Source organism: Podarcis muralis, chromosome 1 (genome assembly GCF_964188315.1).
Source record: "Podarcis muralis chromosome 1, rPodMur119.hap1.1, whole genome shotgun sequence".
Taxonomy (NCBI): Eukaryota; Metazoa; Chordata; class Lepidosauria; order Squamata; family Lacertidae; genus Podarcis; species Podarcis muralis.
In genome coordinates, this window is record NC_135655.1 from 90429701 (window position 1) to 90454258 (window position 24558).

Sequence of the window (24558 nt, forward strand, 5' to 3'; positions counted from 1 at the left end):
GATATAACAGAGCAATAACTGATCCAAGACCAACCATCTAGTGGGAGAAGAAAAAGTAAGTGACATATAAAATGCTAAAAGGTCAGATTTCTTCTTCTTCTTTTTTTTTTAAAGAAAGAAAGGAATCCACAAACAGGAACATATTGTACCATGTCAACAGAATGGCTGTGAGCTGAGCTTTAGAAAAATGACGGTTCATTATAAAAGCTTTAGAAGTGAAAAATAAAATGTTACATTCTGGATCTTCTTTGTAGGCTGTGAGGGGGGTGGGAAAAAGCCCATGACAGGAGCAACAGGAAATAAGAAGTCTAATTAAGCATCATTCTTGCTATGTGAATGATAGAAGCAGAGGGAATTAGGCCTGGAATTTTGCTATGATGGACAGATTATGTGACCAGGAAAATGAAATAGTAAACATATTGAATCAACTGGACAGATTATAATAAATTTAAGCATGCTTTACTTAAGAATTAGCACTATTAAGCTCATCTGGAATTACATTCAACTAAACCTAATATGCAGGTGATAGTTGCAGATTAGCTGACATTTCATTTCTTAATTAAACATGGTTGATTACCTGCAGGATATGGCATTGTTTTTGTGGGGATTTGAGGCTGTAGCAGGAGTTTCATTGTGAAGTGAGAACCCCCACCCACAATGTTTCAGATAAAATGTGATTACGTCTTAGGAGCACCTATATTTACAGCTCATACTCAATGCACTGAAAGACAGATGGACATATGCATTCAAAGCAAAACACATCAACTTGGTTACTTTTTAAAAAAGGGAGAGGGAGCTGCTCTCTGATTGGGGGCTGCATAATGACGCCATGTTGTGCAGTGGTGTGGAGTCGCAATCCATGAAGGATGGGGAAGCGCAACTGGGAGAGCTGGTGGAACTGGGAGTCATGGCATCAACACCAAATTGGAATGTGAGATCTTCTGCCCCTGAAAACATTCTGCCACTGCTTACCTCAAGGCAACCCAAGGCTTCTGTACTCCCATTGTATTTTCAGAAAGAGGAATCACCCTCACATCTGGCTGCTCTTCTTCCTCAGCTTCCCGGCTGGCCTTTGCATTGGATGGATGGACATCATGGTGGATTACTACAAAATCCTGGATGTTCCCCAAAGTGCCTCTATGAGTGATATTAAAAGAGCGTAAGAGAAATCTTTCCTTGGAGTGCCCCTTTTCCTACAACCCTTGTAATCTTAACCTTTCCTCATGTTGCTTCTCTGTCAACATTTACCAGCAGGGCCTGATATTAGTAAGTGACTTAATATCAGGAAAGGTGCCATAGTTCAGAAGCAGAGCACCTGCCTTGCGTTTAGAAGGCCCCATGTTTAATTCCTGGCATCTCCAGGTAGGGCTGGGCAAGAACTTGGTCTGAAACCCTCAAGAGTTTCTGTAGATAGATCATTGGTCCAGCTGGCTCAGTATTTGACTCAGTATAAGGCAGGTTCCTATATTGTTAACTTGGTTTCCTCCGTGGACAATTGAGGCAGAAATCCAGTTGCCCGCTATTGCCTCATCATCACCATGATAAGTCATGGTCTGAGAAACTGTCCAGAATAATGGTACTGGAAGATGGTCACCAGTCTATTTGGGTGGTTCTCGCCATTATCATGGTGGAGAGCATAGGTGGATAGTTCTAGGATGGATAGCCCCTAATGTTTGTTGCATCTTGTGAACTGTGCAGGTACAGGAGTAAAGTGCTCAGATGGCACCCAGATAAAAATCCAGATAACAGGGCAGAAGCTGAACAGAAGTTCAAGGAGGTTGTGGAAGCCTACAAAGTCCTTTCAGACAGTAAGTCACCCAGTTTCTCTTCAGTGCTCCTTTTCTTCCTCTCTCCAATAGAACATTCACAGTCATAACAGCTAATTTATTTTTGACTGATTAATCCCAAATAAAAACATAATGAACATGGATTAAACTTTGTCAGCTGCTCTAGAATGCAAATAAATGAACAAATAAAAATAGTAACACTCCATTCTTTAGGCAGCGACATAAGGTTGCATAAGTAATTCCAAACTTCCTTCATTCATCTTTTTGTTTGCACAGTCGGAATTGTTAACATATTTTCTTCCAATCCTTCAATGCACATACAAGACCATTCCCACATTTGACCTTTGTTTTCTTCCACTCCAGTTTAAGCTGCTTAATCTAATCTCCATTTACAATTATCTTTGGAAGGATGGAAGTTCGACCTTCTACCTTGCTGACAGAATGATTTTTTTTTCTAAAAAAAGGCTTGAATATGGAGAAACTAACTATGATTGGAGCTAAACTATACAAGAAATATGGATCTGCCACCATTCTGTCCTTCTTTATCTTCAATTCCTAGTAAGATATAATAAGCATAATAATACAGTTTGGACTGTGAGTCAAATTAGACTCAGCAGGAGTCTCAATTTGGACTGCAAGGCTGTTTTCCCCAAACAACACCCACCTGCTCTGCACCCGACATCATTTGGAACATCAGGTGTGGGGCACGTAAAGACGTGGTTGCAAAGAAACAATAAGGAGTTTTAAGCACACTCTTGATTGTTCCTTGGCAAGCGGAGCTCACTAACAGCAAGGACTTTTGAAGCTGGTGTGGTCTGGAGTCAAACTGCATTTGTAACTGGACATTTTTATTTTGTAGACCAGCTTTGCAAAGAGCTGCAGAGAAACAATATCCTTTTGCAGGCATGGTTTGAATCCAAACTGTGCCTGCAAAAGGCCAACGTGGGGCTCACTGTCAATATAAATCAGTTGATCAGCACTAACAGCAGGCCCCTCTGAAGTTGTCGTCTGACATCATATTAAGACAATTAACAATTGGGCAGCTCTGCCCACCTGTCAAAGTGGCCTGGAGGTGGCAGTGGAAGTCATGTTCTGGCCCAGCAGTTGGAAAAGATACCACACCCCATCATGCGCTGTGCGTCTCCCCACTGTCAAACTGATATTACATTCTTCACATCCACTTCCCAGCCATGCTTCCCCCAGGGAGGTTCACCTGGCACCTTCATCGTATCTTTTGGCAGCAGGCAAAAACATTCCTCTTCTCCCAGGTCTTTGTTTAATTCGCCAGTTATGGCCTTTTAAACTGTTTTTGTTTCTTACTCTGTTATGTATTTTTGTAATGTAAACTGCCCTGTGAGCCTCGGATGAAGGGTTGCATAGAAATGGAGAGAACTGAGGTCCAGAGACAGCGGCTTGTCTAATAGTCACTGAGCTGGATTTATGGCTTTGATGTGGTTTGAACCAGGGACTTCTTGGTCTCTTTAACATGATGCAGAACAGCAGCAATAAAATTGAAAAACTCAAAGCTAGAGATGAAGAGGCAGCTTGAAATTTCCTTCCACTTTTACTTCTATTCCAGGAAGCACTCGTAACCAGTATGATGGGAGCAGCACAGAGACTTTCAAGGAAACAAGTGAGTAGTCCAGAGAAGAGGCCAAGGGCCTTGTCCCAACCTCTGATTAAGCCTAGTAACATCTCTAAGGCTTAGTGGGACTTACCAACCTGTCCACTTCAGTTCCTCTTGGATTCACATTTTTCCAGCCTTTCACCACATTTCCACATCATTTGCATTTTTTTCTTGAAGCCCACATATTTTTGCGTTCATTTTTCCTAAAGTGCATGATTTCTGTATGTGACATTGCATCCACTCTATCCAGTTTTTCAAGCAATTTCCTCTAGCATGATGCATTTGGGAACATGATTTTCATGAATATATGTACACTTTTTTGGCTGGGAAATGGTGTTGCAAAATTCAGAGAGGTCTGACTTTTGAAAGACAGCTGTGTTTTGTTTTGTGTATTGGATATGCGAATCGGGTAGGTTTGCATTAAAATGCTAAGCAAACAAATTTCTCCCTCCCGTTCCTAACAGGACATTAATGGTTCTGTTTAGCACTGGGCTCAGGAAAGCAACTGAACACTCTTTGCAGCTGTTTCATCCACTTTTTAAAAAGATTGCTCCAGCAATCTTTAAAAGGGTGGGAGAAACTGCTGCAAAGAGCATTCAGCCCAATCCTGTGCTCAGACAGGATTGTGGTGACCACAAAGGATTTCAATGGGTGTGTGGAGCAACCCACCTGTCAAACATGTGATGCCCATAGTGGTGTTGTGACTGCCAGATAGATCATCTCACCACCTGCAGAGCCCAAAATGTTCCCCGCCCCTATTTTACACATACCTCAAGAGGCTATGAATGGTTTTCAAAAGTCTTCTTCACCCATATGTGTTTAAAGAGATTCAGAATCTAATTCTGTTTCCTTACGCACAAAGAAGCATGCCGGCGGTTGAAAATAGCTACTATAATACATCTAGGTTGACTGTATCTAGGGGTTCCATGACTGCTGCAGCCTGGTAGATTGGAAAGCAACTTGGAGGAAATAACTAGTTCTGCCTCCAAGGAAAGATTCTTTTGCCTCCTTACCTTAATCCTCCCATACATCCTGGAAGAAAAAGATGCAACAACTTTGGTGATGTTGTAACAGCTTATTTTTATTTTTCAAAACCATGCTATTTACATATCCCTTTCAAACAGCACAGAATTTGGAATTGTTTCCCTTTCTCTCTCCTTAGAGAGATCTGAGGATGAGAAGCACCTGTCTGTGTTTGATCACGATGGCATCAAAATATTCTTCACAAAACAACGTTCTTCTTCAGGTAATCTTTACATCCTTTCTGGAAAACTGCTCTGCTGTGAAGTCTGTTGGTTGCCACAGCTGTTGGCTTAGGACTGCTAATTCAAGTACCCAGGGCTTTTGGAACTTAGTTCTGGCACGTCTCAGGTGGGCTCCATTACCATGATAAGAGAACAAGGGAGGCGATCATGGTGAGTTCTGGCACTTCTTTTTCTTGAAAAATAGCACTGCAGGTACCTATACCTGCAGGTACCTGCGGTGAGGCTTCTGTTTGTGGCACAGTATTCTGATAGAAAGAGAAATAAATAGCCAGGTTTTAAGGATTTAACCAAACTGAGAATACATACAGGCCAGGCATAAAGCTATGCTGTAGAAAGAGAGCAGAAGAGCAATGCCTATATGTATCCTAAGGAAAAGATTATTTGGAAGGGTGTGTTGATCATCATCATCTCTCTCTCTCTCTATGTCCCTCGGCCTATTTCTGGTTTCAGTATTTCAGTCCCACTTGTCCTTCTGGTGCTTTGTGCCAAAATGGTGACTAAACAGCAGCATAAGACTTCTGCTGTTGTTACCAGCAACCCTTCCTCCCATTGCCAGTGTTATCAGAAAAATCACTAAAGCTGATGTAAAAGTCTGCTGGGGCGGAAGCTGCTGTGGAGGTGATTTGATCCTTAGGGAGCAAGTTCAATAGCTCCAGAGGTCCTTTTCAGTCTTATAACTAGTATCGCTGAGGTAATTGACAAGAGCAAGTGTAGCCAATATGATAACCTCCTGATGTTTTGGGAATCAAACCTGCATCACACCCAGGCAGCATTGCTATGATTAGAGCAGCTTCTGGAGGGCACTGAGTTAGCTACCCCTGACCAGAGCATCTGACAAGAGAGGATGAAAGATGAATTACAGTGTGCTTGTTTTGTGTGTGTGTGTGTGTAATTTGTGGCCTGGATGCACTTCATAATGAGTATGTGGCAACCTGTGTGTTTCAGATTTTTCTGTATCCTTCTTCAGCGCTCCTAAAAGGTTCCATCACTTTTCCATCGTGACTGCCTTCATCAATGGCAAAAAAATCACAACCAAAAGGTAAGGGGGGTGGGAGGGAGGGAACAGCTTTGTAGGAATCTTCTCCTTAAGTCTTGATTCTCCTGGCTGCATAACTCTGTGTGTTTGCAATGTGCAAGCATGTCCAAAAGCAAAATGCCTCTGAAATACCAGTTGCTGGGAATTACAGGTGTGCACTCATGTCCAGCTTGCAGGCTTCCCATGGACATTTGTTTGACCACTGTGAGAACAGGATGCTGGACAAGATGGGCCTGATCCAGCAGGCTTGTTTTATGTTCCTAACTCCTGGGTCCAGGATAATGTAACGTATCTGTGTTTATACTTTGTATGTTGCTTGGAGTCCTTAGGGTAGCAAGCAAGTAATGTGTCTGACTCTCTCAGGTGTACAGGATGTGAGAGGGTATCTGTATGCCTTTAGAGGAAAGAGGTATGTGAGTGAGTTTAACAGTCATATGTCTGCCTTACAGAATTTGTGAGGAAACTTTTATTAGATGAATATTTGAGACAACAGTGACTTGATGGGCAGATTCCTACACACATATAGGAGCAAATAAAGTTCTCACATGCACATAGGGATCTATCCAAATGAGTGTTTGAACAAGGAGGCTATAATATGGAGGCTTCTTTTGTTCCTAAAGCATCTGTCCCTTGTTTGGTCAGGTAACTATGTGACATTTCTCCCCTTCAGACATCTCGAGAATGAAAGCAAGTACTTGGAAGTAGAAGAGGACGGGAAGACGGTATCTATCCATGTTAATGGTAAATTTGAGTGGGCTGTATTATGCCTTGTGACAGGTGTTAAATGCTTACCTCAGTATGTATAGGGCACCTCCGAGGAGCCTAATTTTCAGAAAGCATGCTTTCTCTCTTGAAAATTGAGACACCCAGAAAATTCTGACTCAGAGGGTTTTTTGTTTCCTTTTGTTTGAAAACCACCTTATTCTTTCACAGCTCATTAGGCAAACAAAAAACAAAACAACAACCCAATAAGAAAACATGTTCTTTGTCCTGTGAATTATAGGTAAGGATGATTAGCTTTGCAAGCAAACAAATGACTGAACAAATGAATGAATGAATAAAGGTGCAGGATATATGCCAAATACACTCAAATCTGGAATAAAGAATGGAAAAGAGAGAACAATTTCATTGATTAGCATATGTTGTATTGGTGTAATCTAGGGAATCTACAATATTCACAATATATTAATGCCTGGAATGGCAGGCAGGGGGTAGAGGGTAACATCCAGCTATTGCCAACAAAGTTCTACGTAGAGTAGACCTATTGAAATTAATGAGCCTGTTAGGCATTTTCAATAATTTCAATGTGTCTACTCTGAGTATGACTAACACTGAATAAAACCCATTAGGTCATGGTGATGATGACAGCAGCATTTATATATTGCCCATCTGACCAAGTCTTCTGGGCACTTAACAAAGACAATAAAATACAAAGTCCTGTTTACAAAAACAGAACAAAACAAAACAAAGCAAAACAAAACAAAACACCTAAACCTAAAAACCAAAAAATAAAAGCCCAGCAATGCTATCCCCAAAGCAGCACAAGACACAGCAGATAAAATAATTATAACCAGCACAACCAGCATAAACCAGGGGATGCTGGGTGCAAAAAATGAACCCTCTCTGGTTTATCCTAGTCTTGTCCTCATTTACTTGGCAAAATTATGCACCTTAGTCAATTCAGGCACTGTTCTCCATTACCTGTCTTATATCTCCTTCAATGTCTGCTTCTCTCTCCCCTGTTAAATTTAAGAATGTGTGTGGTGCATTATTATCCTAATTTCCATGGGACATGATAATGAGTGGCATGCAGTGCCTCTGTTCCATTCACATAACAGACTTCTGCTTGGCACAAAGGAACTTCCTCCCCTGTATAGCTTTTACACACCCTTACAATTTGCCCCAGGGAATCTCTGGAAAGTCCTGTTGCATGAATGGAATTTTGCTTACACAGCATTGAATACAACCCAGTCTGTTTACTCTTTTTCTTGGGTATTTCCTTTGTGTGAGTACAATTGGTGTTCCTACTAAAGCCACCAAATGCAGACCACTGACCAAATTCTGGTGGGTCATCTGGTAGATGGTGGGATATTCAAGATCCCTTGCTGTATGCCTCAGTCAACATAGGGACTTCGAGACCATATGGGGACCATAGGGACTGAGAGAGAACATTTGTGGCTGAATTCAGCATACCCTTAGTGCAAATAGGATATAAGGGTGACAAAAAGGATTGAATCTAGACTTAGTCATGCTTAGAGCAGACCCACAGAAATCTCATTGATTGTGACTATCAAGTTGCATTGATTTCTGTGGGTCTACTCCAAGCATGACTAAGTCTGAATGCAACAGAATGCAACAGAATAGTTAACATTATTGTCAGCGAGTCATAAGAATTCTGGATGTTTACATGCTCTACAAATTTTATGGGAGAAACATAAACCATGCCCTGAAATTGTGTGATAATTTTTAATCATACTGGACATGGAAAGAGTGTGTAAATGCAGATCCTAGGCTTATTTCTGTAGCTCCATCACTGGAACAGACCTCCAGTTGACCAATATATTCTGGCTCTTGCAGGCATACCTGTTTACGATAGAGAAATTAACGCAAACAACTGGGATTACAGGTTGGACAGGGGCTACTATTATCCAGAAAAGAATCGGTTTTGGACATGTGAAAGGCGTCGGTGGGCAGAAGACTGGCGGCGCTGGGCAAGCCAGTGGCGAGACTGGGCAGAAGAGTGTCGAGACTGGGCTGAAGGAAAGCAACATGAGAAAGACAAGTGCTTTTCAGGGGCTAATGCTGGTCATCGCTGGGCAAAAGCAGCACAGGGTCCAAAGGCTAGTGAGGAACATCGCAGGTCAGACAGGGGTTGTCCTAGGCCAGGGGAAGGGAAATGTGATCTGAAAGAGGGGCATAAGACTAATAAGGGACTATCTCGCCCAGAAGTGGAACACTCCAAGTCAGATACAGGGTATTTTGTGTTTCCCAAGCCAGGTGAGAATTCTGGACCAGACGAAGGGCATCTCAAGGCAAACAAGAGGCAACAGAGAGTGGACGAGGGGCATCCCCCATCAGATAAGAACAGCCCAGGAGTTGTTAGGCTGGGGGAGGGACATACGGATCAGGACAAGGGGCATGCCACATGGAAAAAAGAGCAGCCTAGGCAGGACGAGGGGCAGTCCAGGCCAGATAAGGGGTCCCTCAGTCACAAGAAACCAGACCCTGTGTGTAATGAATCAGCTATGAAGCACAAGGTGGTTTCTGAACATAACCCTCAGGCTGGGAATAGGGAGCCTCATGCTGGGAAACAGAAGCAACCGGCAGAAAGATGCAACCCACGTGCTGTGAAAAGCGAAAAGCTGCTCAGAAAGAATGAGCCGAAGGATGACAAGCCAGAGTCCAAAGGTGAGAAGCACAGGCTTACTTTAGAGTCTGAACCTGGGAAGGGAACAGAATTCAGTGGTATGAAGGGAAAGGCTTGTGCTGATACTAAAGTGGCTCCTCAAACACATCTGACTTCCTCTGGTGGCAAAGTGCTGCCACTGAAAAGGAAAGAGCCCCAGATTCGGGTAAAAAAGCCGTATGGCAAGAGGAGCAGGTCTCAAGCTGGAAGGAGGTCATCGCACGGTGGTAGGAGCAAGTCCCGGGCAGGGAAGAATAGGGTGCCTGATGGACAAAGTAAGGCAGAGCCTGGGGGGAGCAGCTCATCTAAAGGACTCAATGAAGAACAGCCTGAGGGGAATGACATAGCTAAAGAACCCGGTAAAGGAAAGCCTGAGAGGAACGACTCAGTTGAAGGATGCAGTTTAGGAGAGCCTGAGGGGAATGGCTCAGCCAATGGAAGCAGGGAGGTGCCTCCTGAGGGGAAGCAGACACAGGCAGATTCTAAGGGTGCACTGCAAGGTCGGAAAAAGGGACCTCTATCAGCTCTCCTGGGGGGTGACATTTCTCTCCCAACAAAACACAGACTGCTCAGAAGAACAGCACAATCTCGCCTCTTATCTGAAGTCCAGGGTGAAAAGCATCAGTACGTATCTGAAACGAGCCAGGTCATCAGCATGAATGACCAACGGAGAAGGAGACTGACTAAACTCCCTCAGTCTAGTACACAGCTTCCAAGTATTGAAGGCCAGAAACTTGGAGCGAACCAGTTCCCAAATGTGACTCATTGACCAGGGGTATGTTCAAGCTAGCTGGCTCACATTTAAGCTCACCGTCTTGCTCACTGATTTGTGATCACCTCTGACTTCTGTGTTCACACCAGGCAGTGCAGGACCCCACATTTGCTGGGCTGCAATAGGAAGGAGAGTTTCCAGAGATTGTGGTCTGTAAGGGAGGTGTGTTTTTCAATAAAGGCAGTAGTGTAACTCTCACAATTTCTTGGTATGTGCTTATTATTTGGTAAAAAACAGGATATATATTCAGGAGATGCTGAGCCAACTCTAGATTTCTACATTCCACATGAACTTGATTTTCCCCATTATCAGATTTGGGTTTGCTGAGCATCTGCTCACTTTTAATTCACCAGTGTGTTTCCATCTATGCTTGTAGATTACAGGATAGGCAAGTACACACAGATGGGCCTTGTAAGTTGCAATTTGGGACCTGATATTGCCTAGGCTTTCTTAACCATGGAGGAAACACACATCATTTCCAGCCCTACCCCATAAAGGGGGGGGGGGCTGAGGTCCAGCTCCAAAGCCTTCTAGTGGATCCCTCACTGAGAAGGCACAGGGCCTTCTCAGTAGTGGTGCCCGCCCTGTGGAACGCCCTCTCACCAGATGTCAAAAAGATAAATAACTATATGACTTTTGGAATACGTCTGAAGGCAGTCCTCTATAGGGAAGTTTTTTTTAATATTTGATGTTTTATTGTGTTTTTATATTTGGCTGGGGCAACCCAGTCAGATGGGCAGCATATAAGTGCTACTACTACTACTACTACTAGTAGTGCTATTAATTATGTTGAGGGCCATGTTCCCTCAGGGATAATCCATTGGAGGCCACATGCAGCCAGTGGGCTGGACCATCGTCAAAGGGAGCCACTGTAACAACTTATCTGCTACAATTGTATTAGGCAGAGCCCAAAGTGTGCATGTACGCTGCCTTGGTTGGGTTCCATGAAAGAAGAAGGGTGGTGGAGGAATAAAATGAACAAAGTAGGCAAAGGAAGAACCAAATCTCTCTCTCTCTCTCTCTCTCTCTCTCTCTCTCTCCATTAACATAGGCCAGAACGGATTGCTTGTAAATGGTTTCTTCCCTTCCATTGCTTCATCCCTTTTGACTCTGTGTAATTTTCTTCTCCCTTACCTGCCCTTCTTTGCTTTCTCTGGGCTCCACAATGCTCCATGGCTTTCAGCAACACATGAGACAGCAGTGCTAGCATTATAACCAGTAAAACTAACACAATAAACCCCACATCTCAGTACAGCCATAGATGCTGCCTTTACCTGATGCAATATTAACATCTCAGGGGAAATATACAAAGGTAGCCATTGTAACAATTTCTCTGTGACATTTGTGTTAGGCAAATGTGAATGCGATTCCTCTGGTGTTGTTGTTCCCATGTCATGTTATATTAAATTCGACATGGCGCAGATCCTTAAAACATTAATTCCCATCTTCCGGTGATAAGATACACCGTAGCAATCCTATCATGTTCTATAATTTATTTTGAGGCAGTTCACAAGCATCTTTTAATGATTTGTTTATCTCCTCTGAAAGGATTAACACATCACTCTTCAAAGGTCCTTATTAGATAAGTAACATGCCACCGGGGGCTTAATAACTGAGCTATTGGGCATGAAATTAGGAGACGGACAAAACTCAGGTTCTGGATGAAGCTGAAAATGTATTTTTACGCTGTCAATTATGAAGTGATTCTGGGCTTCAGCATCTGCAGCATCACTTTGAGCAATAACTGGGCTATTGTTCCGGGGAATCTAAATATCATCCCTCAAAAGCACTTACACTGTGGATACATTTTCATTCCACAGCACCAAAATTACAGTATTTTGTCTCTGCAAACATGGTAATTTCTCCTGTGGGTAGTACCCTTACCATGATAGTTTGCATAGTCTGGACTAGTTGTACAAATGTCAAGACAAACGATAGGCTTGACTTCATGGCTATTTTAGTACTGTGACAAACAGTATAACTTCCTTTCTATGTGCAGTGACTGCACCATTTTGTAACTTTAAAATGTGTGCACATGCATGCATGGATCAAACAACTGATCCAGTTTATTCAGAAGGGAGTCTCATTTTGTTCAATAGGACTTTCTTCCCAGTGTGTTGTGGAATGCAGTCTTTCAGTGCAATCCCATACAGTACATGTCTTTTACTTCAATAGGGCAGATAAGTGTGCATATGATTGCAGCCTTTGTTCATACTGTAACCTCTTAAAAATTGCAGTTCTCATTTTTTTTCATGGATGGTGAAATTTTTCATGAATAGTGTTATTGACCTTCCTTGGAAATGTAAATCATCATAGTGCAGTTGTTTATTGATTGTACCAAGGTGTGGTTTTATTTTAAAATGCCTTGCGCTCCAAAATGGTTTAAAATGTGTGCAGTATTACTAAATCAAAGAGCAGATAAAAGGGAAAACAAATTGAGAAGATGGAAACATGTGCTGTTCTAATACGTGAACTTTCAAGAAATATTCAAAGGACAATAGTTTGAACACTCCAAATTGATTTTGTGTTTTAAGGTCAGAAGCAGGCCTGACTGTTTTGTAAATCACATGGCTTGTGGGGGAGTCTTTTTGAACTTACAGTTTTATTGATTTTTTTCCTGGGGTGGGGAGCATGTTTACCAATAGGAAAGGAATGTTATGACCATAATAATGATAATGGATTGTATCCAGCTAAGTCAGACTCAGTGGAAACGCATTGGCATGTCCTACTTAATTGCATTGATTTCAATGGGTCTACTCTATAACTTAGCTGAATACAAACCCCAGTGCAGTTAAAGGTTCGGTATCTTCTGTCTGTGTTTATTACAGACGCTTAGTTTAACATCTGAAACCCTAAGCTTCATGCTTTATGTGGTGTTATTAGTTGATGCTGTCAAGATTTGTCTGTGTGGACATGTGACAGGGAGCTACAGCGATGGTGCTTTAGTGTTGCTGGTTCTGGGCAGGGGAAAGTAGAGCATGAGTGAAAGGGCTAGTGATAATTTGGGACAAAGGCCTAAATGTGTGGTCCCATGCCCTAACTGTAGGGGAACATGATGGGCTCCCCCCCGTAAAAAAGGAGTGGCGGCAAAACTAGGCCTTCTGGAGTTGGGGCCCTGATGGAATTGTTATGGGAGAGTGGTTCCTGTGTGCAATAAATTGGTCACTTGCATGCCTTGGATGGAGATATACTCTCTGAAGAAGCAGATTCACAGTTTGGGCATGCTTTGGGATCCAGCTTTGTCACCAGAGGCTCAGATGGCCTCAGTGGCTAGGACCACCTTTTACCATTCTTGGCTGGTGTGCCAGCTGCAACTGTTCTGGAACCAGGATAGCTTGACTGCAATACTCCAGGCACTGACAACTTCAAGGCTGGGTTACTTCAATGCACTCTATGTAGTTACTATGATGCACTGCTTGTGATTGGTCTGGAAAATACAGTGCAGAACAATGAATGTTCACAGGAGTGAGACTCTGTCCACACATATATCACATCCCTGCTCAAGAGATCTTCACAGGCTGCCAATTTGTTTCCAGGCCAGATTCAAGATATTTGTATGTAAGGCTCTCAATAGCTTTAGGAACCGCTCTGCTGCTAGGCTACTGAACAGAATAGTAACCACAAAAAGTGGCCTTTTCCTGACAGAAATGATTGTGTGTATCCACCCAAATAGTGGAAAACCCATTACAGAATTAGAGAGATTGACCTTGCCAATTATTAAAGAAGTTGTAAGAAGCTGGTATTTTCCCTGTAGATGCATTAAATTAAAATTAGATCTCAATGGCTTGTGAGCAAATAATCTTTTTCCAAAACATCTGGTTTGAAGGTTGCAACCACCATTTAACCCTGTGAATTATGGGAAATTTTAGCCACTTGCCACATCAGCAAGACAGGTTTTCTACCTCCTGCCCTTGCCTGGAGATTTCCTGGCAGTTACTGTAGTATAGATAGCACTGGGTTCGATGGACCAAGAGACTTCCTCAGGATAAGAAAGCATCATAGAGGTATTGATTTCATTTCCCTCACCCCAAACCTCAAAAAACAGCCTTAGACCAACTGCAATCTCTCAGCCATCTGGCATATGGGCTCAAAGCACTCCACTTATATTATGAAACATGTTTTCTACTTGGTATGGACAAAGGTCCTGAAATATGAATACTCTACAACAATTATGAACAATGGCAAGCCTATCTAGGGTGCAGAAACAGGAATAAAAGCCAGCCTGTTTAGACTGAAAGAAGCTTGTCTCCTCTTCTGAAGTTAAGAACTGTCACATGGAGCCATTAAATGTTTTGAATCTAAGCTGGTGTAAAATGGCATAACCCTGTCCAAGCCAAGGAGACTGTGTCAATTTATGCCAGGCAGTGAGTTGGGCCTAATTCATCTGGAGCGAGCATCCTGTTTCCACAATAACATACATACACAAAAAAACCCTTTAAAAACCACCACTGCTGTAACAAATGGCAATTTCTGAAGTGCAACCCTCAAAAGTATGCCAAGCCTCTTTTTAAATCAATGGGCTACATTTACACACAAATGCGGACTGTCTATGCAAGCTTTTTAATTTGGCCAGACTGGGAATAAGTAACTTTAAGTTAACAAGTTAATCTTGTTGACCAAAAAAAAAGTTTAGCTGCGGGGAGGAAGTTTGCTTGTATTTTAGAGGTGGCTAAGGGAGCTAAGACAGTAAAGTGAAATATTAACAAGACTTGGCACAGAGTCGCTCAGGACGTCTTAGAGAAAGTCTTCCTCTGCCAGTGCACAGCTGGATTTGCAGAGTGCAGAGGAAAAGGCAGAAATGGCTGAGGAGGAAAGCGGCGCAAAAGGAGGAAAAGAGAAGCAAAGAGGTCAGTGGCTATTTGATGCTTCCCCACCCCTAGTCCTTCTAAAGTAAAGTGACCCTGCCCATCATTCAGAGCTTCTTGTACACTTTGGGGGGTACAGATGGCGCTTCAGTGCAAAGAAGCTTGCTCACAGACTCTGAAAGACTGAGCAGTTACACAGCTGCTGGAATGCCCTTTTCTGCACTGCTACTAAAGGCACAGGAGCCCTGTCCTTTTTTGCTACCCTAGTAGAGTTGTCCTCATCTACTCTAAGCCATCTCTAGGAGAGTTGCCCTTTTCCACTAGAACTTCTCTGTCTGCAAAGGATCAGAGCTCCTACAGGTACAATGAAGTACATATGTGGAGAATCTTGGTGGAATGAATGAGGGCCAGTCACTTCACTGGGATTTCCTATGTTGCATATTGGTCATTTACCACATAGCCTGTTGGCCAGGGATGGTGTCTAGTGCAGTGTTTCCCAACCTTGGGCCTCCAGCTGTTTTTGAACCACAATTCCCATCATCCCTGACCACTGGTCTTGCTAGCTAGGGATGATGGGAGTTGTAGTCCAAAAAACAGCTGGAGGCCCAAGGTTGGGAAACACTGGTCTAGTGCTCAGTGCTCCTCAGCTCTTTTCTTGACTCTGCCGCTTGTTTGATAATTATCCTTTTGCAGGGCCCTTATCAAAGGTTTGGTGGTGGAGGATCCTAAGGGATGAGGAAGAGCAAAGCTGAAAGAAACCTAAATTTATTTTAAGTTAGTAGATGCATGGAGTGATGTTAATAAATTTCTGTTCTATTCATTGAAAATATTTTCATTATGTTGCTGTTCAGTAAAACCCTCCAGGGCAGCTCACAGCAGAGTAATGAAACGAAACAGAAAGATGAAAAAAATAAATTGAAGGAACTCAATTGAATAGATAGAACAGTAAAAAAATTGAATTAATATAATATGCAAAACATATGGCACTCCCAGTCTCCTTTCCGAGTTCTCCAACACTTACTAACAACAGCCAGTGATGTGGGGCAAAGAATGCATCCCATGGTAACGCCATGACAAGGGTAAGTTAGTTTAAAAATTTATCAGCAGAGCTTGACCACAATAATTCAGTCATTGGTAACATCAGAATTGTCTTCCCTTGTCCTTGATCTGGAAACAGTAGTTACTGCAGGATGCTAAAACACAATTGCTAACAGGAGTGACACCCTGTCAGCATATAACACCTGAGCTCAGAGGTTAGCAGTGGCTGCCTGCTTGGTATAGGACCAAGTTCAAGGTGTTACTACAGTGGTACCTTGGTTGTCGAACGGCTTGGCTCCTGAACAAAATGGCTCCTGGAAGTGAGTGTTCCGGTTTGCAAATATTTTTCAAAAGCTGAACATCTAACGTGGCTTCCAACTGAGAGCAGGAAGCTCCTGCAGCCAATCGGAAGCCGTGCCTTGGTTTTCAAACCTTTTCGGGAGTTGAATAGACTCCCAGAACGGATTAAATTCGAGAACCAAGTTACCACTGTATTCATATATAAAGCCCTTCACAGTTTGGGATTACCATACCCAATACAGTGGTGCCCTGCAAGACGAATGCCTCGCAAGACGAAAAACTCGCTAGACGAAAGGGTTTTCCGTTTTTTGAGTCGCAAGACAAATTTCCCTATGGGCTTGCTTCGCAAGACGAAACGTCTTGCGAGTTCTTGTGAGTTTGTTTCCTTTTTCTTAAAGCCGCTAAGCCGCTAATAGCCGTGCTTCGCAAGACGAAAAAACTGCAAGACGAAGAGACTCGCGGAACGGATTGATTTCGTCTTGCGAGGCACCACTGTACAATCGTACCTTGGATCCCGAATGCCTTGTGAGTCGAACGTTTTGGCTCTGCAAATCCAAAAGTGAGTGATCCTTTTTGCGAATGTTTTTTTGAACCCGAACATCCGCCACGGCTTCCGCGGCTTCCAATTGGCTGCAGGAGCTTCCTGCAGCCAATTGGAAGCCACACCTTGGTTTCTGAACATTTTGGAAGTCGAATGGACTTCTGGAACGGATTCCGTTCGACTTCCGAGGTACCACTGTATATTCTCACTCCAGTGTTTCAATCTGTGGCAGTGGCACAGTTATGGGTGCCATACAATGCCCAGTTTGAACTTGTTTTTAAATGTTTTAAATCCACAATTTTTATTTTTTATTTCATTTTGTGATACGCTAGTTAGAGGGAGTTTTGTTTTTTGTTTTTTACAGTCAAGGGGCATATAAACATTGCTAATGAAATAAATAAATGAAAGTTACAGGAGACGCCAAGGAGAACTCGAGAACAGCATGTGTCTTTGTTGCAGAATTGTGTTGAGGATAAGTATAGTTCCAACCTGTGAAAGGTTCAGCTGTTCTTTTTTGGTTTTAAACTAATTGTGAATTGTGTTTACAAAACTTTGAAGACTGCTGCTTTCACTGTAAAATATCAATCAGCCGGTGGAGATATTGTGGGAGGGTCTTTCCCCTCAGGCAACTGATGGAGCCCTTTCACATCCCTCTCCTCTGACACTCATCAAGGTGCACTGCAAAGCACCCTTGCCATTACGGAGAATGCAAGGCCATTTTAGATGTTACAATGGTTTGGGATGTTCCAGCACCCCAAAGTCCACTCCAGAACTGACCCCCCCCCCCAATTCATGTGTTCTGTAAATTTTCGTGGTGAATTGCTGCGTGCTTTCTGGCACAGCAAAAAAAAGGGATTTTTATTCATCATATGATGCCATAGCGTACATTATTATGCTGACATTACTGCTCCCACATGACATCTCTGACCATTAACTACTATGGCAACAAATTACCTATACTTGGCCTGCTCTTTAGTTTTGCAAAGGCTCATTCTCCTAACAAACAGGAATGTGCCAGGCTATCTGTTTAGCAAAAGAAACTGGATGCTAAGTCCTTATGTAACAAAATAAAAATCAATATGGGGGAAAAACAGCTGTGCAAGGAAAAAAGGGGGGAATAGAAAATCCTCCTTTCTCATGTGGGACAGGACAAAAGAGAACAGTCTGAACCACATGTGGAATAGGAATCAGGGATTTGCCAAGTATAATGCAGCAATGAAGGATAAGATTAAAAACATCAGTGTGGAAAGGGTGGGCAATCAAAAAGAAAAATATATACATTGTATGTTAAATAAATTTCTTATTATTTTTTTTAAAAAAAACCTAATGAAAATTAATAATGAAAAAAAGGAAGCATCCCTAATGCAGTGGCCCTTCCTTTCCTGGGCTCCAGGTGAGCAAATAATATATCTTGCATACTGCAGTGTGGTGTAGTGGTTAAGAGTGGTAGACTCGTAATCTGGGGAACCGGGTTCGCGTCTCCACTTCTCCACATGCAGCTGCTGGGTGACCTTGGGCTAGTCACACTTCTCTGAAGTCTCTCAGCCCCACTCACCTCACAGAGTGTTTGTTGTGGGGGAGGAAGGGAAAGGAGATTGTTAGCCGCTTTGAGACTCCTGAAGGGGAGTGAAAGGCAGGATATCAAATCCAAACTCTTCTTCTTCTTCTTCTTCTTCTTCTTCTTCTTCTTCTTCTTCTTCTTCTTCTTCTTCTTCTTCTTCTGCCTAGCAAGGAACAGGCCACTATATATTAAGGAGATGTGTGCATAGCCCTCACGTTCTTAGTAATGATGGAGTACCTTGCAATGTACGCAGCAGTAGTTGCAAGTGGCTGGAGGCTAGTGGGAGAGACAGAAAGGACTCAGTATTCCTTGTGCGGAAGCACATCCACAAGTGCAGATTTATGAGTGTGGAGCAATGCATGAGGAAGCAATAGATTTTGCCCATTATTCAAACATTATATCGTGCAATCCTACACTTAATCTGCACAGAAGTAAGCCCCAGTGTGTTCAGTGGGAATTTCTCCTAGGTAAATATGTACAGGATTGCAGCAGACTTCATTTCTTAAAGAATTTCAATAAAATGTAATGTGAATAAGATACAAACAGAATTAAATACATTCCTGACCATGTCTCCACAGAAGCACCTCCTACTGAATTCAGCGGGGTTATTCCCAGGTAATGGGGTTAGTATTGCAGCATTAACATATTAAGCACTCTTCCTAGGGTTTTATCCCCCCCCCCTAGCGCAAAATAAATGGGTTTTTACCATCCACATTCTGTCCCTCAGGTTCTTGCTAAGCAATAAACATTAAGATCACTTCTCAGGGACTCTGTAAAAACAACACGAAAATCAGCACAGTAGGTTTAATCTGACAGACAGCCTTGGAAAGAGTTTCAGAAAAAGAATAAATTGGTGAGGCTTTTGCGGTGTAGGAAGATGACAGCCTAAAGGTAAAGCAGGGTGGGACATCAGATTGCTGCTGCTGAGGTCATTTGTTAATTAATGGTGCCTCGCTTCAGATCTTACTCATAGCTAGCTAATGAGAGAAGTGAACACCAATGCATATACTTAAGCAATAATCCACAAAACCCCATCCTTGCACTTCCTCTAAATGGGAGCAACACTATATGTTATGCTTAACACACAGGGCTGCCTCTAAAAATGTAGCCCAATGTTGAGTTATTCCATCTCAACGGCATGCTCATTTAGGCACGTCTTCTCCTGTTGTGTAGTATCACAGGGTTGCCAACTTGAATAAAATATTGGGAGGGGCCCAGGTAAGCCCCACACTGCTTAACTGATCACAAGACATGGCATGCAGACACCGTTTGAATACCAATGCCCATCATCTTTGGCGGGAGGCCGAAGGAGCAGACTCCTATGTATGATAACATTTGGCGTTTCCCCAATGCTGCCAGCAGGAGCCAAATATGGAGTGATGGCAGAAAAGTTCACATCCCAACCACCTTGCAATGCATGTTGCAAGTATGGCTAAAAACTACATGGGAGAAGAGGGAGAACTAGACAAGCGGCTGCCATTTTTAGCAGCAGCCTTGCGTCAGATATGAACAGAAGAAGCTGCCTTATACTGATTCAGACCACTGGTCCACCAAGCTCAGTATTGTCCTCACAGACTAGTAGCAGCTCTCTAGAGTTTCAGACTGGGGACATCCCCAGCTCTGCCTGCAGATGATGAGGATTGAATCTGTGTTCTTCTCCATGCAGAGCAGATGCTCTACCACTGAGCTACAGCTGTCCCTCCAATGCATTGCTCTGTCCAGAGACAGGGGCAGTGTGAATTGCCTTTTTAGTATGAATGATGTTGCTCTTTGTTGTTGGACGTAAAACAGCCGGTAAAGAACTTGCAGGAGGGCCAGGAATGGCACGGGGGTAAGGCCTTTGCCCTCCCAGGTCATCTTGTGGCTATAGACATGCCCTTTAGCAAGTCGCTCAGCACTTGTATGACAGACAGCAGCAGCAACAAAAATGACAGATTTTTGCCAAGACTTGAACAGCGGAAAAAATAATAGGGGTGTGTGTTCCTATAAAGTCGTTCACCTTAAAATGCGAAGCAACAAACAGCAGCAAGGAAAGAAGGGTCCTACATTACAATAACAAAACAAGGAGCAGATAAAACATAGGAGCCCTGGCCGTGAGTCTCCCTGAAGGGAGCGATGCAGTGGAAATAATGTTTGCTGTTTCGGTATTGATTGCAGAGGTAGCATGCAATTTGATCTTGGGACTGATAAGAAATGAGAGACTGTGAACTTCAGGTTGTAATTTGGTTCTGGTATGGTTTGTGCTTGTAATACATTTGTCTAGAACAGGGGTGGGGGAACTTTTGGCCCTCCAGATGTTGCTGGACTACAACTCCCATCATTCATGACCAGTGGTTCTGCTGGCTTGGGTTGATGGAAGTGGGAGTCCAGAAGCTAGGGGTGCCTAGGGGCTCTCCAAATTTTCAAGGAGTGGGGGCTTGACCCCCTCAAAATCCCATGGTGGCCATGCGTGTACACTGTGAGGTACGTTGACATCTTTCACAAAAGCTGTGCAGCATGCGTATGACACATCAGCACACTACACAGCATGCGCGAGTGACATCAGCATGTTGCACGGCCAAGGCCCTCTCAGTCATGGGGGCAAGCTGGCACACTTGCCAGCGACATCTGGAGAGTCACAACTTAGCCTAAGTAGGACAACTGGAAAGACGAGAAGATAGATTTATATCCCGGCCCTCCTTTGCCCAGGCAGTAGAATCTCCTGTACACATGCAGCCGCAAAAACTTTGATCACAGTCAGGATAGACCCTCGTGTGCAGCCTAGAAAGAAGTGATCCTGCTTTAGGCAGCACCATGAGCAGAGGCAGTTTTAGGGTAGCACAACTGGTGCAGCTGCCACAACAGTGCTGTAGCATGGAGTCCAAGAGGTGGTGAGGGGCCAAATGTTGCTGTTGCACAGGGCACTGCTGAAACTTGAGAGCCCATAGTCTGTCACTGCGCTAAAAAGGGGAACTGCTGCCTTAATGGTACAGCAAGATTTTTAAAAGCCCTAGGGGTAGGGAACCTTATTCAGCCCAAGAGCCACATTTCCTCATGAATGATCTTTCAAGCGTCACCTACCAGTGGTAGGCAGAGCCCAAGGCAAAAGTGAGTGGAGCAATGGCTGTGACTCTTCTCCTTTTGTCCTGTATGTTCTCACAGTGGGAGATGAAGAGATATAAATGGATGGATTTTTATTTTTACAATATGAGCAAAAACCGGGCAGAGGCCAATATGAACAAATAAATCTGGAGGGAGTGGATTTTGAGGGGCTGGGCATCTTACACACTTTTAATCACACAGTAGTTCCAAGCTTCCTTTTCTCCCCCACCTATTGTTCAAAAATGGTAAGTCCTTTGTGAGGTACTAGCGTTGCTAGCTAATCTCCTCCTGTGGAGCAGGGTAAGCTATAAACAACCCTGCGGGAAGCATCCCACAAACCACAAAAACAGTTACATACAAGCCCTGCCCTTATCTCTGCAGAGGGGTGCATGAGGAATCCATTTATTACCCATACTAGTAGCCTACGGTGGCTGCACAGATAAGAGACTATTAAAAAGAGGGTCAATCAAAAGAAATGTGAGGAGCTCTTCACAGTTATTTATTTTATGTATGCATTTATTTATTGCTCTTATATCTTGCTCTTCCTGTGGCAAGCTTATTGAGGAGCATTTTATTAGTGAGATATCAGAGTCTTTTAAAGCCAAGCAGCGCCTAAATAGCAAATGAGCAGCAGAAATCTAAGTGTAAGCCACACAGAGCTCATTTGCTCTGTGCTTTCAATGCATCATTTTGCTTCAGCCAGCTAGTTTCAAATAGGCGGGGATGCCTGTGGTTCCTGCAGAATAAGCCTGCTATTATAGCAGAGATGGCCCAAAGCCACAAACCTTGCCACTAATTATGAGTTTCAACATTTGGAATAGGGATTATCATTCAGTATGCATTTCGCTTGACTCAACACAAGGGTTACTCAGAGTACCTGAAGTGTGCTCAGAGCAAACGGCACACAGCCCTGCCTGCAGGTGCTGAGGACAGCCCTGTGACCGTTGTGATTTAGTGACAGCTTCACCAGCCCAGTTTAACTTTGCTCTTCTCCTTCCTCATGAAGCTGTCCTCCTGCCTCAGCCTGGCAGAGAGAAAAATGTGCACAATCAGGGTTAACTTAAATCTGAACTAAACTCCACTCATTTGGAAGTCTTCCCAACCAACTCACCACGACAGCAGAGAGTTGTGTGAGGCAAACTGGGGAGGGAAAAAGGAAAAGCATAGGATGGACCTCTCAGGGAGAAAAGAATCTAAGGAGACTCTGTTCACTTTTATTTCTGCAGGAGATAATCCTTCAGAAGGAGTTTGCCCTCCTGAGAAAAAGTCCCCGGTAAGTATTTGATCTGCCTTGGTTGGGGTGTGGTGGAAGGGTTGTGGTGGAGGGCTGTTTTTATTTAGGGGCAAGTTTATTTTGCTGTTTCTTTCAACTTCCCTGGAACAATTCTCGAGAGCTTGGTGCTCTCGCCTTCCCCTGTTGTGCTTTGGCCTCAGACAGACAAGCACCATTTCTTGCCTAGGGTTGGTATTAGCATTAGAGATTCGAAACGAAATTCTTTCTTGCTAACCTGATTAATGTACTAGAAAGGCAGCTCAGACAACAGAGGAACAAACCCGAGCCAATGGCTTCTTTGGGAATTACCACTTCTTGGAATGCATTTCCCAGGCAAAAACAACACTCTTTTGAAGGAAGCAAGAATCATATACATAGAGGGGGAGGTGAGCCTGCAGCTTTGCTTGCTGGATTTCAAAAGTGGAGGCAGCTTCCAATTCAGTGGCAATATTTTGATATGAGTTAGTTCTATTGTCAGAATTTCCACTAGATTTTTTCTCCTTCTTTCCCCTCTCTGAGGATAAGTGCTCCTGAGCCTTTCTAGCTTATTCAAAAGCACACATTTTATTCTCCAGACTGTATTTGTAGAGAGCTAGTTTAAAGATTGCTGCAAAAAGAATAGATATGCAATGGTGAATTAAGGAAGAAATTAAGGTAGATGTGCAGTCAAGCACTGGAGTAGGAAGTACATAACCTTCAAAGAACAAGATTGTGCTATGTATATTTGTAAAAGTCAAAAGGCTAATGAAGAGGAACATACATGATGAAACAGGTGGAGAGGGGGGAACCTTGCTGGTTTTTAGTAAAACAAGGGGTGGCTTGGTGAGTGCTCATGTGTAGGAATGTCCTCTCAATCCATTAAAAAAATTAATAGTGTTAATAAAAATGAGGAGTCATGGGGACAGGGTCTAATTGGGTCACTCAGCAGCATGACTAGTGATAATCTGGAAAAGTGTTCTGACTGAGGTTTTGATCAGATGAATTTCTTTCACTGTATATAGTTTTGTCATTTGTGCAGATTCAAGGATGGATACAGGAACGCATTAGCATTGACACCTGTGCAAATTCATAAGTTAATGCTGTAATTACCTTAAGGAATGAGCCAACATAATTTTGTGTTGTTCCCCTTAATGTCAATATCCACTGGAATAAACTATGGGCTAAAAACAAGTCAAAGTGCAAGTAGATAAATAGGTACGACTCCGGCGGGAAGGTAAACGGCATTTCCGTGTACTGCTCTGGTTTGCCAAAAGCGGCTTAGTCATGCTGGCCACATGACCTGGAAGCTGTCTGTGGACAAACACTGGCTCCCTCAGCCTATAGAGCGAGATGAGCGCGCAACCCCAGAGTCGTCCGTGACTGGACCTTCTGGTCAGGGGTACGTTTACCTTTGCCTTTAATGGTTTAATTTTTTTTTATTAAGCCCTGCTCCTACACACAAACACAAAACAGGTGTTTGGACCTAGATTATGTGATCATACTCACCCCCCCTTTAAGTATCACAGGGAAGCAAGCTCACAACATTCCACCATGCCCATCAGGCATACCTGTTCCAGTGAATATAGTGTCTGAAAAGGTCACATCTGTACAAAATGCAATGTGTGTAGGCCTGAAAAACGTTCAAGTTCCCTCATACATTATGGGAATTGACCAAATTGCTTGTTCTCACACATACAGGTTGGTTTATGTTTATTTGTGTGTACTCTATTCAAACATTATGTCATACTCGGATGCCTGACAAGACAGGTTTCCCAAATAGACAAGGTGGGAAGCAGTGATATGCAGGATTGAAAGCAGTGGTGGAAGTTTAGCAAGGCCACATAAATCTCCTCAGAACTTGGGAGGTAATTGTTGCAGATTAATAAACAGAGAAAATCAAAGGTTCCAGAATAAAGTGTTCTGGGTTAATAAAAGTTATTTTCAAATATTAGAACCAGGGCTTCCAGACCTCTATTTCATCTACTAACACAAATGAACCAGGGCTGCTAGTAGAAGGAAACTTCAAGGGGGAAAGTGATTGGCAAGGGAAGGTTTAAGCACCCTCTTCCTGCCTATCACTTCTCTGC

General features: G+C 43.1%; 2 protein-coding genes across 2 annotated transcripts in view; both read left to right on the top strand.

Moving 5' to 3' along the window:
* The first annotated feature begins 851 nt into the window (after nucleotides 1–851).
* Nucleotides 852–10054, top strand: LOC114585270 (uncharacterized). Its single transcript, XM_028707773.2, is given in 9 exon segments — nucleotides 852–953; nucleotides 956–1029; nucleotides 1032–1159; nucleotides 1699–1808; nucleotides 3367–3420; nucleotides 4577–4660; nucleotides 5625–5718; nucleotides 6386–6456; nucleotides 8293–10054. Coding segments are annotated over 9 exon segments (2307 nt in total). The 5' UTR covers nucleotides 852–859; the 3' UTR covers nucleotides 9891–10054.
* Nucleotides 10055–22111: 12057 nt separating this feature from the next.
* Nucleotides 22112–24558, top strand: part of SLC15A2 (solute carrier family 15 member 2) — a 59945-nt gene continuing 57498 nt past the window's right edge. The window contains exon 1 of the mRNA XM_077934838.1: nucleotides 22112–22492. Within this exon, the coding sequence (XP_077790964.1) occupies nucleotides 22388–22492 (105 nt within the window). The 5' untranslated portion in view covers nucleotides 22112–22387. The remainder of the gene's footprint in view (nucleotides 22493–24558) is intronic.